Consider the following 18,244-nt stretch of genomic DNA (forward strand, 5'->3'; position numbering starts at 1 on the left):
CTGAGCCAGGATCGAACCTGCCATGTTGGGGTCAGAAGGCCAGCGCCATAACCGTCCGAGCCACTCAGCCCGGCAGAGGAGTTCTAATTGGCGCATGATTTAAATGTGCGGCGTAGAGGTGTACCACCCGGTACAATTATTATTATTATTATTATTATTATTATTATTATTATTATTATTATTATTATTATTATTATTAGGACTTGTGATGTACATCCACTTATTAGTATCATTATTAGATTACGATCGCATTATTTGTGAGGTTATGTCATGAAGCATTTGTTGTATATAGATATTTATATGAGTTTAGTTAATGTAAGAACCTGTATATAATTTTTGATTACCTGTATATATGATTTGTAATCCACTACAGAATTGTGAAACACACTGTAACATCCAGAATGGCACTCGGTGACGAGAACTCTGTAGAATATTCTGTACATTATATCTGGGCCTTAGGCACTCTAGAATTTACGAGAAATGTATCTTAGTGGAAGCCTAGTTAGGCACGTATATAAGGAGGTGGTTTTGATGGTAGAGAAGAGTTATTGTTTAGTAAGAGTATGGTTTGACAGGAGTATATTAGTGACCTCCTGTTGTGTTGAACTGACACGCTGTCAGCAGTCAACTGTTTCAACTGTAGTTTAAGGTTGCAATCTCCATGTGGCAAGTGCTTAGTGGTAGGCATTTGTTAAAGATGGCGGTTTGTTAATGTGTGTACAGTATTTTGTTTATGACAACAGTTGATTAGGTTATGTGTATGTTTATGTGAAGTTAAAGTGAAATAAATAATTGTACCGACAGGATTTTTTGTGTGGCTTTGTGGATACATCAACCAAATGGTGGAAATATTCCGCATAACAATCTGACAACAGCCGTCAGAGTACATCAGAGGGACTAGGATCGTCATGCTCCGCTATTTCTTTTGATATACTCGTCTGCAGTGCTTGAGTCCACGGGATGCACATCAACAAGTACTCTGGCTGAGGGGAAGAATGCCCATGCTCCAAGACCTTGATTGACACACGTCAGTAACATTAATTCCAAGACTAAGTCGTACTACTGACAATGGGATTTTCTGTGATCACAGAACCGCGCCACCCAATGTATTTAGTGGCTGGAAGACCTGAGTACCATCCTACCGCGATCAATCAGTGGTGCATAGAAGGAAGATATGCTTGACTTCCAAGCTCCCGAAGTCGTGGGAAGGTCCTTACTACATACTGATGGGAATAAATGACGTCATCTACCGCGGTGAGCGGGGCCCAAAATGCAAGATGAAGATGGTGCACTTGCACCGATAACCTCGCTGCTGAGTAACAGCTGAAGAAGGTAACAGATAGAGACGGTCAGTTCTCGTCGGGGGTGGAGGGAGACGGATGCAAAATTATGTGGCAATGTGACTGACAGGTATCTAGAAATTCCGTACTGTAGTGCTTAGGAAAATGAGCGGTTCAGGCTGGGTAGCTACCGGCTGGTCTGAGGACACCTGATGGTAAATGCTTTTATTGACCATTTCGTCTGGTGCTCCTGTGCGTTTTCTGGAAAGCGAAACTGAAACACTGGTGTTGCGGCCGCATCCCAGAGATGATAGAATTCATCACCAGGTATAAAAGAGCAGGCTCGTACGGAGTGTTGTGTTGTCTTACTAGTAGTGGTAAGTGTTTAGTAGTCAGTTACGAGTCGAGTAGTGTGTGGAGCTGTTACGTGAGTTGAGAGTGCGAGTTATCGGTCTTGTCTGGATTCGAGCCGAGTGGCAACGTTCCTGCACTCGAACCTGAATACGTGGGACTGTTGTGTAAGGGCTGCAGCGAACTGAAAGTTGTGACCTGGTTACGAAGGATAGCCTATTTCAGGTAAAGATAGTCATCCAACGACGCGCTGTGATAACAAACTGCTTTCGTATATATCCTGTAATTAGTGAAGTGTTGTTGTTCATTGTCAGATGTACTGATTGGGTCGTCCTAGATTAAATTAGTTCAACAAAATAGCCAGTGGTTCATTTGCTTGTTCGTCAAAGTAGCCAGTGTTTCAATCGTAAAAATACTTTGGGACGTTACCTTGCTTGTCACCATTTGGTATTTAAAGAGGAATATCCACTTGAATAGTACTTGCATTGCACAAAACTGATAATAATGTATCTTCTTTACAGTACTGGGCAGCGAGTTCTGTTCAGGTTACACGGATGGACTGGGTAAATGGAACACAGGCTTCTATTGCCCAAGTAGCGAGTTGTCGCAGGCGTTGTACTGCTGTGGGACTCCCACCAACAAATATTGCTGTGCCCGTAGGGAGCACGTTCCGAGAGATGACTACTCCAGGTACGTATGTGCAGCACACAACATTAAGGTAGGGCCTTATTTAATTAAGCTCTCAAATTAAACAGAGAGCCAAATTTAAAACAACTCACCGTCAGTTAAGGCGTAGCTAGAGAGTGCATGTATTGTTTGTGCCGCTAAACTTATTAGATATTGTCTAAAACTGTACTTGTGTGAGGGACAATTATCTTGTTTGGAATAGCAGGTAATTGTATTTCTCGTTGTTCTATAGTTCATTATACAATGTGAAACTTCAACCTCACTATGTTTGTAGCATGAGTTCTCTTTCCATTACTTCTTCCATATTTATTTATTTATTTATTTATTTATTTATTTATTTATTGACTTTAGCAGGGGCGAAGTTAGGGCTCGTGGCCCTCTCTTACACTTAACCATATAATTAATTTACAGATACTAAATACATAAAAGAAATGTACTTTTCTATTATAAAATCAAAGATAAGCTAAAAATTAGATATTTGAACAACATGTAATGAAGAAAGAAAGCAGAGTTCAACAAATAAAATATAATACAATTCGGAGCGTAAGGATAATAAGAAAGAGACAAAGTCATAATGAAAAGAAAGATAAGCAGTGCATAAAGAGAACACAATAAGTAATAAAGAAAATGGAAATATAAGTATGGCCATAAATGTGATCTATGTACATGAGTAGGAAGCTAAATATTATGTACATTACACTATAATAATAATAACAATAATAATAATAATAATAATAATAATAATAATAATAATAATAATAATAACGACAATCACACAACTTATTATGCGTCATCATACATACGAAACAATCACACGAGACAATCAGCGGTATTCAACAGATAATCTCTAATGCAGTCTTAAATTTCGATATTGAGTTTGAGTTCCTGACAGCAGCTGGGAGTGAATTCCAAAGTCGTGACCCAGCCACAACGAAGGATCTGTTATATATCGTAGAGTGGTTGACGGGAATAGCGAGGGAAGTGCCAGATCTAGTGTTACAATTATGGAATGAGGATAATAAATGGAATTTCGAAGAGATGTATTTGGGTAGATTTTCCTTCTGAGTTCGATATATCAACGTAAGTACGTGTAATTTCCGTCGCCTCTCGGGTTTCATCCAGGAATTAATGTGTAGGTAGGGGTTATGTGAGCATCGTAACTCAAGTTTGAAACAAATTGAAGACCAGAGTTCAATGCTCGTTGAAGTTTTATAGTTTGTTCACGGGTCGCATCAAAGAGGACAATGTCGCAGTAGTCAAGCATTGGTAGTATCAAAGTTTGGAGTAGTATTATCTTTACGTCTTGTGGCAAAATTTCCTTATGTCGTTTCAGAGAGTGTAGCGTCACGTACATCTTTCTACATGTATTTCTTACGCGTGCAGACCAATCAAGAGTTTCAGTCAGGGTCATACCTAGGTTCCTTACTTCTTTACTGAACGGGATTACGGTGGCATTTAATGTTACCGGAGGAATATCATAATTTTTATACATGATGTTTAATAATTTCTAACAACCGATAATGATTGTTTGAGTTTTGTGGGGGTTGAGGAGGAGAGAGGTTTTCACTGGCGTACACACTGAGTTGTTGAAGGTCGGAGTTAATATCTCTTATTGCATTCGATATATCATTTATATTACGAGGCAGTAAATTTGGAGGTCGTCGGAAAAGAGGTGATACTTATTATACTTTATTGTAGAGGATATTGTGTTGGTAGATTGTGTTAGTAGATTAATTGCCACGTAAAATAACTCATTGTCATGATAAACTTCCCACCTTCCACCGTTCATCAAATGGTATTATATCGTCGCCATAAGACCTATCTGTGTCGGTGCGACGTAAAGCCCCTAGCAAAAAAAATGGTGTTATCATCTCCATTAAATATGTAGCCATCGGCCTGCACTAAATACTCAACGAATTAAATTATTTCTAATAAAGGCCGTAACAGCCGAGTGGCACCGCCACGAGTTTCTCATCAATGCAGTCACGATTAGAATCCTGGCAAAGTACCCGGGATTTTAAAAATAAAATGCCACGTCCTTGTGGTTAGGATTACACATAAAACAGGAAGTCCCATGGATATGATGACGAAATCAAGAGTCATGTGAAATTACATGTATGTTTCCCTTTATTTGTAATACGTCTGTGGCTCAGTGGTGGTGGTGATTGCCATTTTGAATGTAGGAACAGAGTGATTATCAGCCGTAGGTGTCTCATAAAATTCGTGGTAATTGAAGGGACGTTACATAAGTAACATTCTTCTTCTTCTCCTCCTTCTTTTCATCATATTATATTCGTATTACGTGAAGAACTTATGAGCGTCTTCAATATCTGTACATAGCTACAACTCTCCTTATTACGGAATGGTAAAATAAAAAGGTGTCAGTTGGACGATATAGGGGTAGCCTGCATGCCTCCTATGCAGACACCAACGTTCTATTCCCGGGTCCACTTCTTGAGACCTACTGAGGAGATGTGTGATGTGGGACGCAGCTGACCCGGCCAAGGAAGCCAAGCAATACGGTTATTTGTTATCAAGTTGACAACTTGGCACAGCAGGCAATTTTGTTGGACAGCAACCATCGTGGCAGGTCAAGGTGATACTGGACTGTTGAGCAAATTTTTATTCATATTCATAATAAGAAGGAAATGCTCTACAAAGTATGGTAAGATCTTCTGCATCATTTAAAAGTTGTTAAATATTTTGTTGCTGACCATGTCCAGATTAGTCTGCACTTTCATTAGAATTTTTAGAAATAGGTAATAATGTGTCATTGATGTCCGGGATAAAAACAAAATGCTATTTTAAATTCCTATCATGTGTGTCCTTCTATACGTGAGTTATGTATGTATGTATGTATGTATGTATGTATGTATGTACACTCACGATCAGAAAATATCTGGGTGGGAAGGGAGATGGGTAACGTGTGGGCGTAGATCGTGGGGCCAGCCCTGATGATGGAGAAGAGACAAGCGGGACAAAGTAACATATGCTCGTCTTCCAGGAGGTGTGGCTTGTGGAGCCACGCAGTCAAAAATCACTCTTGTTTGATTGGTATTTTTTGGGGAAATGAGTAAGATATCTCTGATTAAACATTCTGGCCATACTAGATTTTCATTATCAATGACAAAAATTAGGCCTAGTTAATTAAGTTCATTGTGAAGAAATGTGCACGATGTAATATATTATGTTTCGTCTGGATTCAATTAAAGAGCTTACATTTAAAATCATTCATTTATTTATAATATCCATCATTACAGTCAGTCAAAGAATAATCCTAGAATGATTGGTCATTTCAAAGAATAAAATATGTACAACAGAAATACATAAGAAGTGTGGTTTCATTTCTATTATTTCATTGAAGAGGCCATTTATACTTTCGTGCGAAGGAAGCCTTCATTTTATTTATTTATTAATAGAGAATGCTCTGAATTGTTCGTTTCTTTGTTTCTTTAAGAAAGTCCATTATGACATCACGAGCATATCTTATTTTCCTTTATTATAACTCACCTATCATTATTCCTTATTTTCTTAAATTCTGAAGAATATTCTCCAATTACAATTCTTTGTAAATCCAAGCATTGTTCCCGTCTTTTACTTCTGCACGTCATTTTATGCCATTTAATTTCTCTCTCATTTCCCATAATTATCATAAGAAAAAGCACGGTATGAAATTTCAGTGTCCGCCTCTGTGGTGTAGTGGTTAGCGTGATTAGCTGCCACCCCCGGAGGTCCGGGTTCGATTCCCGGCTCTGCCACGAAATTTGAAAAGTGGTACGAGGGCTGGAACGGGGTCCACTCAGCCTCGGGAGGTCAACTGAGTAGAGGTGGGTTCGATTCCCACCTCAGCCATCCTGGAAGTGGTTTTCCGTGGTTTCCCACTTCTCCTCCAGGCCAATGCCGGGATGGTACCTAACTTAAGGCCACGGCCGCTTCCTTCCCTCTTCCTTGCCTGTCCCATCCAATCTTCCCATCCCCCTACAAGGCCCCTGTTCATCATAGCAGGTGAGGCCGCCTGGGCGAGGTACTGGTCATACTCCCCAGTTGTATCCCCCGACCAAGAGTCTGAAGCTCCAGGACACTGCCCTTGAGGCGGTAGAGGTGGGATCCTTCGCTGAGTCCGAGGGAAAAGCCGAACCTGGAGGGTAAACATGATGATGATGATGATGATGATGATGATGATGATGAAATTTCAGTAAGGGCATATGTCTTTAAATGAAACACAAACCGCTTTCCTAAGCGTTTTAGTGAAGGTTACCTTGTCTCGTTTTACTTTATCGCGTTAAAATTTGATATCCGTGCATATGTTTATTGCAAAATAGAGTAATTATTCTTTTGACAGTGCTCGCGAATATTAAAGTAGTTTAATTTATTAGGTACTATATAGATGAAAATAAGGGTTACTATTTCTTACAGTGGATGAGCTCGATGCCAACTGATAATAAATTCATGGTCGATATCACTAACATTTCATCACACAAGGATTTAAAAGAAATTGTTACCCCCAATGAGTTGACAGGTTTGTCTTCGCACACTCTGTCTCCCCGTCGCTTTTCAGTAGTGTTCATCTTTGAGGATGCTTCATGGCTTTGTTCTGCTCAATGAGAACGAGTATAAGCCGGTACTGTGCGGTTTCTTATGGCTGCACAAGTGTCCTTGCCTGAAAATAATATTTCTAGCAACTACTTATTAATGAACGCCAGTATACGCGCATTTAATGAAAATAAATATTGAAGGCACTATAACCTACGATATAAATAAATTTATTCACGCTCAGAGAAACTGTAGTTTAGGAGAGGGTTGAAAATATTATTTCAAATATCTTAATTGACGCTGGTTATACCGATAATTATTCCGTAATAAACGTTTGAGTAAATAAAACTTCAGACCGTATGTGCTACACAGATTGAATTTACGATGAACAATAACGAAAATACTTACATTGTTCAATTTTCCTTCTACGTTGTCGATGTCAATCCTACCAAAGAAATTTTTGTGACAAAGAGAGGAAAAATATTACATTTTTCTCTTCCATGCTTCATATCATTTTAATGTCGTAAAAAGTTTTAAATCGGTTCCGATATGTAAATGCGTTGTCAGTTTAAAAGTGGGCCGTGGGCGGGCGTGTACATGGCGCACCAAATAGAATAACGTACGTCTGGCTAGGGGAGCTAGGGACGCGGAGACTTCCGTCAGATACTGTCACTACCAGTTGAAAAAGGTGGCGTGTGGGCGAACGAAGGGGAAGCCTCACTGTAGAAATCTTACTTATGGCCAGCTATTAAGAGGCTTTTTCTTCTTAACCAACATGCATGTGCATTTTGGTGAGCAGGGAGAAAAAGCAGTGATGCTCTACTGAAAATTGGAATTGGATCATTACAGGGTTTTGACGATTATGTTACTATTTCTGCAACATTGGCCAACATCGTTCAGTCTCAGGACAACCCTCAACGCCCACATTTCTGTATGCCATTTTACATGGGTGCATTATGGTTAAATTTGTCGATACCTAAATAGTCAACATATCATCGCTGCGCCAGCAATAACCCGTATCTGACGATATTCTTCCTGTCCAATATTCTTTTGTTTATTATTATTATTATTATTATTATTATTATTATTATTAACAAATACATCGCAAATGGGAAATATCCCGGTGGCAATTCTCACTGACAGTAGTGTAAAAATAAAGTTAACGTAATTACCCAACGACAACAAACAAACATCAAGATTACAAGAAGCAACTCCATGGAAATAAAATATTGGAAGAAATACTACTAGTTTAACTTTCTAAATTCAGCTTCATCATATAAAGTTCACACACAACTTAAGTATTTCCAGTGCTTAACACTACGGCTTACAATACTATAGGTTGAACTTACTAGTAGATTAATAACACAAGCGATAATAAAGTAAAGTTTAAAACATAACTACCCAACAACTACAACAACATGAGTACAAAATGCAATTCCATGAAAAAATATTACAAGAAATACTACTATTTTAACATTCTAAGTCCAGCATCATCATATACAATTTCGTATACAACTTAATTATTTCCAGTACTTAACACTATGGCTTACAATACTAAAGGTTGAGCTTACTACTAGCTTAACAATACAAGTTATCCTAAAGTAAGGTTTAAAAAAATTATCCAACAACAACAACAAATATAACAACAACAACAACAAGAGTAAAACATGCAATTCCATGGAAATAAAATTTTAGAAAAATACTACTAGTTTTTTGCTATTTGTTTTACGTCCCACCGACACAGATAGGTCTTATGGCGACGATGGGAGAGGAAAGGCCTAGGAATGGGAAGGAAGCGGACGTGGCCTTAATTAAGGTACAGCCCCAGCATTTGCCTGGTGTGAAAATGGGAAACCACGGAAACCATCTTCAGGGCTGCCGAGAGTGCTGTTCGAACCCACTATCTCCTGGATGCGAGCTCACAGCTGCGCGCTCCTAACCGCACGGCCAACTCGCCCGGTAATACTACTAGTTTAACTTTATAAATCCAGCTTCATCAATACAAATTCACACACAACATAAGTATTTCTAGTACTTAACACTACGGCTTACAATAGTATAGGTTGAGCTTACTACTAGCGTAATATTATAAGTGATAATAACGTAAACCTAAAACATAACTACCCAACAACAACAACTGGTGTACAACAAGTAATTCCACGGAATAAACAATATTACAAGAAATACTACTAGTTTAACATTCTAAATGCAGCATCATCATACACACATTCACACACAGCTTAAGTATTTCCAGTACTTAATACAACGTGTTACAATACTATAGGTTGAGCTTACTACGAGCCTAACATTACAATGATAATAAATTAATGTTAAAAGCAACAACAAAAAAACAAAATTACAATAAGCAAATCCCTAGAGAGGAAATATTACACCCATCATCATCGTATAAAATTTCATACACAACTTATATATCTCCTGTGCTTAACACTACAGCTTACAGTACTATAAGTTGAGCTTACTACTAGCTTAACATTACAGGTGATAATAGAGTAAAGTTAGAAACATAGGTAAATACCCAACAACAACAACAACAACAACAACAGAAACAACTACAACAACATGTCTACAACAAGCAATTCCCTGGAAAGAGAGTACCACAAGAAAACTATTAGTTTCACAATCTAGTTTTCCTTAAGACTGATCACGCCTCCAAGTCGTATATAGATATGCAGTCCATCAGAACATGTTTCACCGGGCGAGTTGGCCGTGCGCGTAGAGGCGCGCGGCTGTGAGCTTGCATCCGGGAGATAGTAGGTTCGAATCCCACTATCGGCAGCCCTGAAGATGGTTTTCCGTGGTTTCCCATTTTCACACCAGGCAAATGCTGGGGCTGTACCTTAATTCAGGCCACGGCCGCTTCCTTCCAACTCCTAGGCCTTTCCTATCCCATCATCGCCATAAGACCTATCTGTGTCGGTACGACGTAAAGCCCCTAGCAAAAAAAAAGAACATGTTTCGTTGTGTTAACTTTGCTATGCTGATGCGTAAAGGAAAATTAACGTCAAAGACATTATACTGTAGGAGTGTGTCAGTGCTACACTTTTACCGTTGAGCTACTCCTTAGAACGACAAAAAGTTACTAGAATAGGGACTACACAGCACATTGGTGTCTTAAGATTGCAGTAGGAATTTCAATACTACTTATTTGTAATATTGCTTAGCTGTTAGTCTTTTTGATAATCAGCCACGGAAACTATATAGATCGGGCCAGCTAGGAAGACAGCCGATGAGGAGAAGTGTGCGAGTGAGAAAGTAGAGCCGTGGGAGCGAGAAGCTGACTTCCCCTTCTCGCTCAGTGTTGTGGCGACGTGCAGTTGACCCGAAATATTTGTTATAACAGACAGTCATGTGACACTACGCAGAATTTTAGTTAGTGGAATCCTCTTCCAGCTGTAAATTACAGACATACCTAGCCAAAATGAATTTATTTTCAGTGTTACACATGGTAGATTTAAGGAGCTAGAACATAATTTAACATCTTATTATAGTAGCTGTCAAAACCGTTTTCGTGTATCAATTTGCGTAGTCATTATTTTAAATTATAATTTAACGTAAAATTAACTTTACGACGATGTAGATGCACAGTGTAGAATATGGTTTGCTATAATAGAAGGCTTCGTAACCTGAGCCACATCCTGCGAAATAAGTCAATAATAATAATAATAATAATAATATATTAATAATAACAATAATATTAAGAAGAATTAGACAATATACATCAAGAATGAAGCACACTACAAGAAAATTGAAAAACTCTCAGATACTATACGAAAAAGGAGGATATTTTTTTACGGTCATCTTCTCCTCAGAATGAACTCTAATAGATTACCCGAACAAATCTTTGACTTCTTCCGTAACAGCAAAACAAAACCGAACTGTTTTAAAGAAACTGAAAAAGACCTGGTAGAATTAAAAATTCACTATATGGTCGAACAGCTAAAGTAATAACTAAGAAGAAAATATAATATAAGGTTCCAAGAAAAATCTACATTAAAAGCCAAATCTGTTATCTCGGAAGACAGGAGGAAACGAAGGTCAGAAAGAATGGAGAAATACTGGGCACTAAGAAAAGAACAACACGCAGAGAAAGGATTGATTCAACGTACCCCAAAGAGGGTGAAACGAAATAATAATAATAATAATAATAATAATAATAATAATAATAATAATAATAATAATAATAATAATAATAATAATAATAATAATAATAACTTGTGCTATAAGGCGAGAAATCAGGGTTAGACTATATGATCGTTTGTCCCTAGGTCCTTAATGCCAAGATATTGTTGCTCTCTTGTAAAATAAGAAATGTAACTTAACGATATGACATATATAACGATAGTAGCAAGATACCCGTGCTTCGCTACGGTATTATACTGAAATTTATAATTGAATGCTTATTGTTTTAGATATATAATCCGCCGAAATTCGAGAACTGACTCGTTTTCTGCGAGAATCCACCAAAATTCCCGATCTGACTGGTTTTCTATTATTTTACGGCACGTTTCCTCCCATTTTTCAATCTTCCTTTCCAGCAATCGATTTCGTACTTCCCGGGCTAGGCTCAAGTATTCCTCCCGGTCAGTTGGGTCCGTAAATCTTTGCCATCTTTTCCTATAATCACTTTTAATATGGATAAAATCCTTCAGGAGATCCGGCGTGGTGTCATATTGGGTGCCTTGGCGGCACTGAACCCGCGGCCGGACTGCATTCTTAATCATTACCCGTCCAGGAGCCGTTTCCAGCGCGGTCCGCACATTTATGACGGTCCGGAATATTATTATTATTATTATTATTATTATTATTATTATTATTATTATTATTATTATTATTATTATTATTATTATTATTATTATTACTATTATGTGTTGCTGGAATGGCTGATGACAGGGAAAACCGGAGTATCCGGAGAAAAACTTGTCCCGCCTCCGTTTTGTCCAGCAGGAATGTCACATGGAGTGACCGGGATTTGAACCACGGAACCCAGCTGTGAGAGGCCGCCTGAGCAACGGAGGATCCTTATAAGTACATTAATAACAGTAAAAGCAATTGGTCTCACCTCCTTCTACACCCCACCGCCGTTAAGTTTAATTACAGCCACCCCCCCCCCAAAAAAAATAAGAGAATGCTTGTTTCTTTATGTTTAAGGGAGATTCCAAACACCAATGTTCACGTCTATTACCTTCAGTTTTGAGACATAAGTATCCCCATATAAATAATTTATTTACCGGGCGAGTTGGCCGTGCGCGTAGAGGCGCGCGGCTGTGAGCTTGCATCCGGGAGATAGTAGGTTCGAATCCCACTATCGGCAGCCCTGAAAATGGTTTTCCGTGGTTTCCCATTTTCACACCAGGCAAATGCTGGGGCTGTACCTTAATTAAGGCCACGGCCGCTTCCTTCCAACTCCTAGGCCTTTCCTATCCGATCGTCGCCATAAGACCTATCTGTGTCGGTGCGACGTAAAGCCCCTAGCAAAAAAAAAAAAAAAAAATTTATTTTTCACTTCATTTCACAATACTCCCCCCCCCCCACTAAGTGAATTTTCCCGCAAAACATACTTGTTTCTTTAATAGTAAAGGATCTTCTAAATACCAATTATCACAACTCTAACTTCTTCAGTTTTTGATTTATGTGTCCTCATGAAAGGAATTCAGTTCCTTTACACTCCCGCCCTCAAAGATGGTTTCCCCACCAAAACGCGTTTTTCTTTGTTTTTAAAGGAGATCCAAAAACGAATTTTCATGTTAGTAACATCTTTAGTTTTTATTAGATGTATGTATTCTCATAAAATTAAGCCAATTAATTTTTCAATTCCTTCACCCCCCTCCCCCTTCATTGGATTTTCCGAGAATACGTGTTTCTTTAATTTTAAAGCAGATTGCAAATATCAAATTTCATGTCTGTAACATCTTCATTTTTGAGATATCAGTAGCCTAATTAAAAGAATTCAACACCATTTTCAGTCACTTTTACCCCCCCCCCCCCACCCAAGTGGTATTTCCGAAAACTAAAAATACACGTTTATTTGTGTTTAATAGAGATAAAGAATACCATTTTTCACTTCTGTAACATGTTGAGTTTTTTTTAGATATACTGTAAAAATTCTCATTTTAAAATTTCACCCCTTTTGAGTTCCCCTTAAGTGGAGTTTCCAAAAACAAATCACCTATGTTTCTTTACATTTACAGGAGATTTTAAATACTCACTTTTTATGTCTGTAACATTTTACGTTTCCAAGATATTCTGTAGATACAGTCTTTAAAAAAATTCACCCGTATTTGTCACTCCTGTTTAACCGCCATTAATTGGATTTTCCAAAAACTAAAAAATACATGTTTCTTTATTTTTAAAGGAGATCCCATATACACATTTTCAGTTCTGTAATATCTTTCGTTTCTGAGATATATATATCCTCATTAAAGGCATTCAACCCATTTTTCACCCTTTTACACCCCTCCTATTAGGATTCACAGGAAACAAAAAACTACCAATTTTTACATCTGTAAATTTTAAAGTTTTAAGATGTAGACACACTCATTTTAAAAAATTCACCCCCTTTTCAGCCCCCCAATATTTGGATTCTCCACAAAAAAATACGTGTTTCTTTATTTTTAAAGGAGATCCCAAACACCAATTTTCAGGTCTGTAATATCTTCAGGTTCTGAAATATAAGGAGACTCATGAAATGCATTCGACCCCTTTTTCAACCTTTTCCACCCTTCCTATTAGGATTTTCCAAAAACAAATTATCCGTGTTTCTTTATTTTTAAAGGAGATTCTAAATACCAATTTTTACATCTATAACCTTTAAAGGTTTTGAGATATAGATACACTCATTTTAAAATATTACCCGCTTTTCACTCCCCCTTAATTGGGTTTCCAGAAACAAAAAAAAATGTGTTTCTTTATTTTAAAAGGAGATCCCAAACACCAATTTTCAGGTCTGTAATATCTTCAGTTTCTGAGATATAAGTAGCCTCATTAAAGGCATTCAACCCCCTTTTCACCCCTTTTCACTCCTCCTATTGCGATTTTCCGAAAACAAAAAATACGTGTTTCTTTATTTTTAATGAAGACTCTAAATACCAATTTTTACATCTGCAAACTTTAAAAGTTTGGAGATATAGATTCACTCATTTTAAAAATTCACTCCCTTTTCCCCCTCCCATTAATTGGATTTTCCAGAAACAAAAATACGTGTTTCTTTATTTTTAAAAGAGATCAAAAGTACCAATTTTCAGGTCTGTAATATCTTTAGTTTCTGAGATATAAGTACCGGTATCCTGATTAAAGGCATTCAACCCATTTCCCCCATTTTCACCCTTTTTCACCCCTCCTATTGGGATTTTCTGAAAATAAAAATTACGTGTTTCCTTATTTTTAAAGAAGATTCAAAATACCAATTTTTACATCTGTAAACTTTAAAAATTTTTAGATATAGATACACTCATTTTTAAATTTCACCCCCCTTTTCACCCCCTTAGCAACGGCATATCCAAAAATCCTCTCTTAGCGAGCACCTACATCTTAATACGAATATATCCTCAAAATTTCATTACTTTATGTCCAGTAGTTTTGGCTCGGCGATGATGAATCAGTCAGGACAAGTTATTTTATATGTATAGATAATGGTTCTCAGGTACAGAAACAAAATATAGTTCATAAAAAGGAACACCGTAAAGGGTCTACATATGCCGAGTAAAAGGCAAGAACGTATGTATAAAAAGATAACTTAAATGACACTTGAAAATAAAAATAAATAATAAAATAATGGCACTGTATTCATATTCACAAAATGAGCACATACTTGTTTTAAATGTCCTCTACATCTCTTCAATTCCACTGAGTCCTCCGTCATCACTTCTGTGATATTCACCGGCTGATGTGTCGTCGGCTCCCAGCTGGATCACAAAGGACTCTATATTGTCTTCAAGAGGTTCCTCATCCCTCATGAAATCTTTCTCCACCTTCTTTGTGCGTTCACATTTTGGCTTCCAGTCTTCGGCGGATATTGACGCGAATTTCTCTACGTCGTCAGTAGCGAAGGTGACGTTGTGAGAAGTTACCCAGTTCTTCACTTCTGTCCACATTATTTCAATACTGCTTAATTCAGGGTGATATGGGGGCAGTCGAAGGACCGGTTGCCCGTACTGTTCCATGATTTCATCTAGGACGTAGGTTTTGTGTGCCGGCTTGTGCAATTTGTTCGTGTTTTTACATCGCCTCATGGTGTGGAATGTTCCTATTCACTAGCCAGGAGATCATCGTCACTTTCCGTGAACTGGAGGTAGGAGCACGATCTACTTCCTTGTTGTGATATGACGCGTTGTCAATCACGAGAACACTGCGAGGTGGAAGATTAGAAATAAGCATATCTTTCACCCACTTAAAAAATTGTCACTATTCATGTCATCGTGGTAGTCACCACTCTTGCTGTCAGACTTCCAGATTACCAGACAGTTCTCGATGAATCCCGTTTTTCCCCGCCAGCATGTACAACTACAAGTCTTTTTCCTTTTGACATGGGCGCTGATATACCGGATATTTATTATCAGACCAACCTTTGCTGGAAACATGGGACGTACAGTATGTATATAGGTTTCATCCGTGTACACTATAACCTCTGCCCGATACTGGGATTATTTCAAATAAACAAATCTTTTGTATTTTATGTCATGTTCTTCCATTAGGATGCACTTATTAGAGTTAATTTATTTCCAACGATATCATAAAGATCGAAGTATTCACTTGACACTAGTATTGGATCCTTTGAACTTTAAGTCTTTCTCTAACTCTGCACGAATTTTTGAAACTAAATAAACTAAATAAAAATTAAAAAACTAAATAAACTAAATAAAAATTGTTAACAATACGACGTACGGCACCTTCGTCAAAGTCGTCCAGTCCAGTAACATTCTTTGTGCGCATTCTTTGTTTGTTTGGTGTTTCGAACAGACTATCCATAGGTTTTCCTAATTCTATCGCTTTTCGTTTTTCGCTCTTAATCCGTGCCACAGAACTTTGACACTCCAACAGCTGCTGCTACTCTTTCCTGCATTTTCTTATAATTTATCACGAACTTTTCTTCCACTGCCTCCCTTTCCACAAAGTCTATAACGTTCGAGATTGCTTCACGAGTCTGGCTCTTTAGTTCCTTACGATGCAGGCTACTTTTAACGCCTTCCGTACTGTCACAGATAGCCTAACGTACACCAGCACTAACCACAGTTACTATACAATGAGAAATTACAAAGTAGCGCCCGTCAGCTGAGTGTATACTTATGCACTGAACTGTCCTTGTAGTAGGAGCTCTGTTAGGAGGGGATGCGCTACGCTGGATCGTCCAAAGAGCTCATGCGTGACCAGACGTCTTCCTAGCTGGCCCAGTCTATAGCTTTACATGGAATCCGAGGAAGGGGTAACTTAAGAGTTCTCACGTGTATTGTTGGAGAAGAAAGAAAGAACGGAAATGCAAGGGATAACTAAGTATAGCACGTGTTTCATGGGGTGAAAAGCAACCATGAGCAAGGAAGAGATAGCTTCGCACCAAGACAATTTTAATAACATCAACCCCTAGGGTTATAAAACAACGTCCACTCAGTGATCCATTTTGAGAGCAGTGAAGCGAGGGATGGTCCAACTAATATAGTGAATCATGAAGGCCTCCAATGTTTTCAATGTTTGGTGCTTTTATATTGTTATTATTCTTATTATTGTTTTTGAAAAGCACATTACAATTGGGAAATGTCCCGGAGGCCATGTTTGCACACAGGAGCATAACAAGGAAACTAAATGGAGACGTATATTCCCTAACAACAATAAATACAATAGAGGAATTGCATGATAACAAGATCTAAACTATGTTATATAAAAACAAGTAGTTACACGATAGAAAAAGAAGATGACTAATAACCTTGAAATCAAGAAACAAAATATTACGTGAAAAGTAAATATAACTTACCAGTAATGTAGCATAATAATAATTACAATCAGTGGCTTAGGAATTCACACAAAATATATAAAATTAAACTAAAAATATTTCGTGAAATGTAGACTAATATAATAACTGCAAATTGTATAATATCATTGAAAATATCCCGTTACAAAGAATGTAGCATAATAACTAAAATGCAGTCCCAATAACTTCACATAAAATTTCAATACCTTAATTCTACTATTTGTGTACATTGAGCGATATACTGACTTAATGCTAGCTTAACATTGGATGTACAATACCATCATATATGAATTAAGACATGAATTTATTTGGATGTTGAAGTCTCTTCTTGCAGCACCTATGATGTTTGGGAGCCCTTGCTTACCCGTCGTACATGTAAATGAGTGCCTTTGAGATATCCTTCACCGTATACTTCTTGTAGAGCGTTTGATGAGAATGAGAAAGCATACCTTTTTACTGGGGACAAAGTATACTAGTCATAGTTTGATGCAAAACCTATTTCAAGATTTATCCGTAATTTATTTCAGTTCAGTCGTAAGTGCAGTCAATGGTGATGACAGTTTTCTCTCCGTGATGAGTACTCAGATCGTCACATATTACTGTCTATTAAATAACGACTATTTCCGGTGTTATTAGGTCAGCTGATAGTGCATACAGTTATTGAAAACCTGGTGAGAGGCACCGCTATAGATCATCGCGGTGAACTCATTTATAAATTACAGGTAAGTTATTATGTACCCTCTGAGTCTATTTTATTTATGCAGAACAGAAAATCGCAGTTACAAATCAATTAAGGCGATATGTGAAATAATCTCAGTGCACGATTACATTTTTAAATTCACGATATGTAGTATATTTACGTCTTCTAAATAGAACGATGAGGATCATATCTGATAGATGCTGGGTAATGTGTGTGCACGTACTCGACAGAAGTTCTCCATAATTTAGGAAATCTATAGATTCCATAACGAGCGGGATAATTCATACGACCGGGCGAGTTGGCCGTGCGCGTAGAAGTGCGCGGCTGTGAGCTTGCATCCGGGAGATAGTAGGTTCGAATCCCACTATCGGCAGCCCTGAAAATGGTTTTCCGTGGGTTCCCATTTTCACATCAGGCAAATGTTGGGGCTGTACCTTAATTAAGGCCACGGCCGCTTCCTTCCAACTCCTAGACCTTTCCTATCCCATCGTCGCCATAAGACCTTCCTGTGTCGGTGCGACGTAAAGCCCATAGCAAAAACAAATTCATACGAACCACTTTGCTCTCACCGAGTGCAAATTTTGCGCCCCATCCAACATTCATTGGGTCCCTATTAACGTTCCTAGCACTGTAGCGTAAGCATTCTTTCAATATACAGAAGTTAGAACGTCAAGTTGTTACCTGAAGAAGATTGGACATTTCTCGGTTCTGTTT

The 18,244-nt window shown here is 38.0% G+C and overlaps 1 protein-coding gene across 1 annotated transcript in view; it reads left to right on the forward strand.

Annotated features, from left to right (window-relative positions):
* The first annotated feature begins 1,587 nt into the window (after nt 1-1,587).
* LOC137498451 (uncharacterized) overlaps nt 1,588-18,244 on the forward strand; it is a 429,548-nt gene continuing 412,891 nt past the window's right edge. Inside the window, exons 1-2 of the mRNA XM_068225961.1 lie at nt 1,588-1,657; nt 2,153-2,321. Of these exons, the coding sequence (XP_068082062.1) occupies nt 1,588-1,657; nt 2,153-2,321 (239 nt within the window). The remainder of the gene's footprint in view (nt 1,658-2,152; nt 2,322-18,244) is intronic.

This window comes from Anabrus simplex, chromosome 2, assembly GCF_040414725.1.
Source record: "Anabrus simplex isolate iqAnaSimp1 chromosome 2, ASM4041472v1, whole genome shotgun sequence".
Lineage (NCBI taxonomy): Eukaryota > Metazoa > Arthropoda > Insecta > Orthoptera > Tettigoniidae > Anabrus > Anabrus simplex.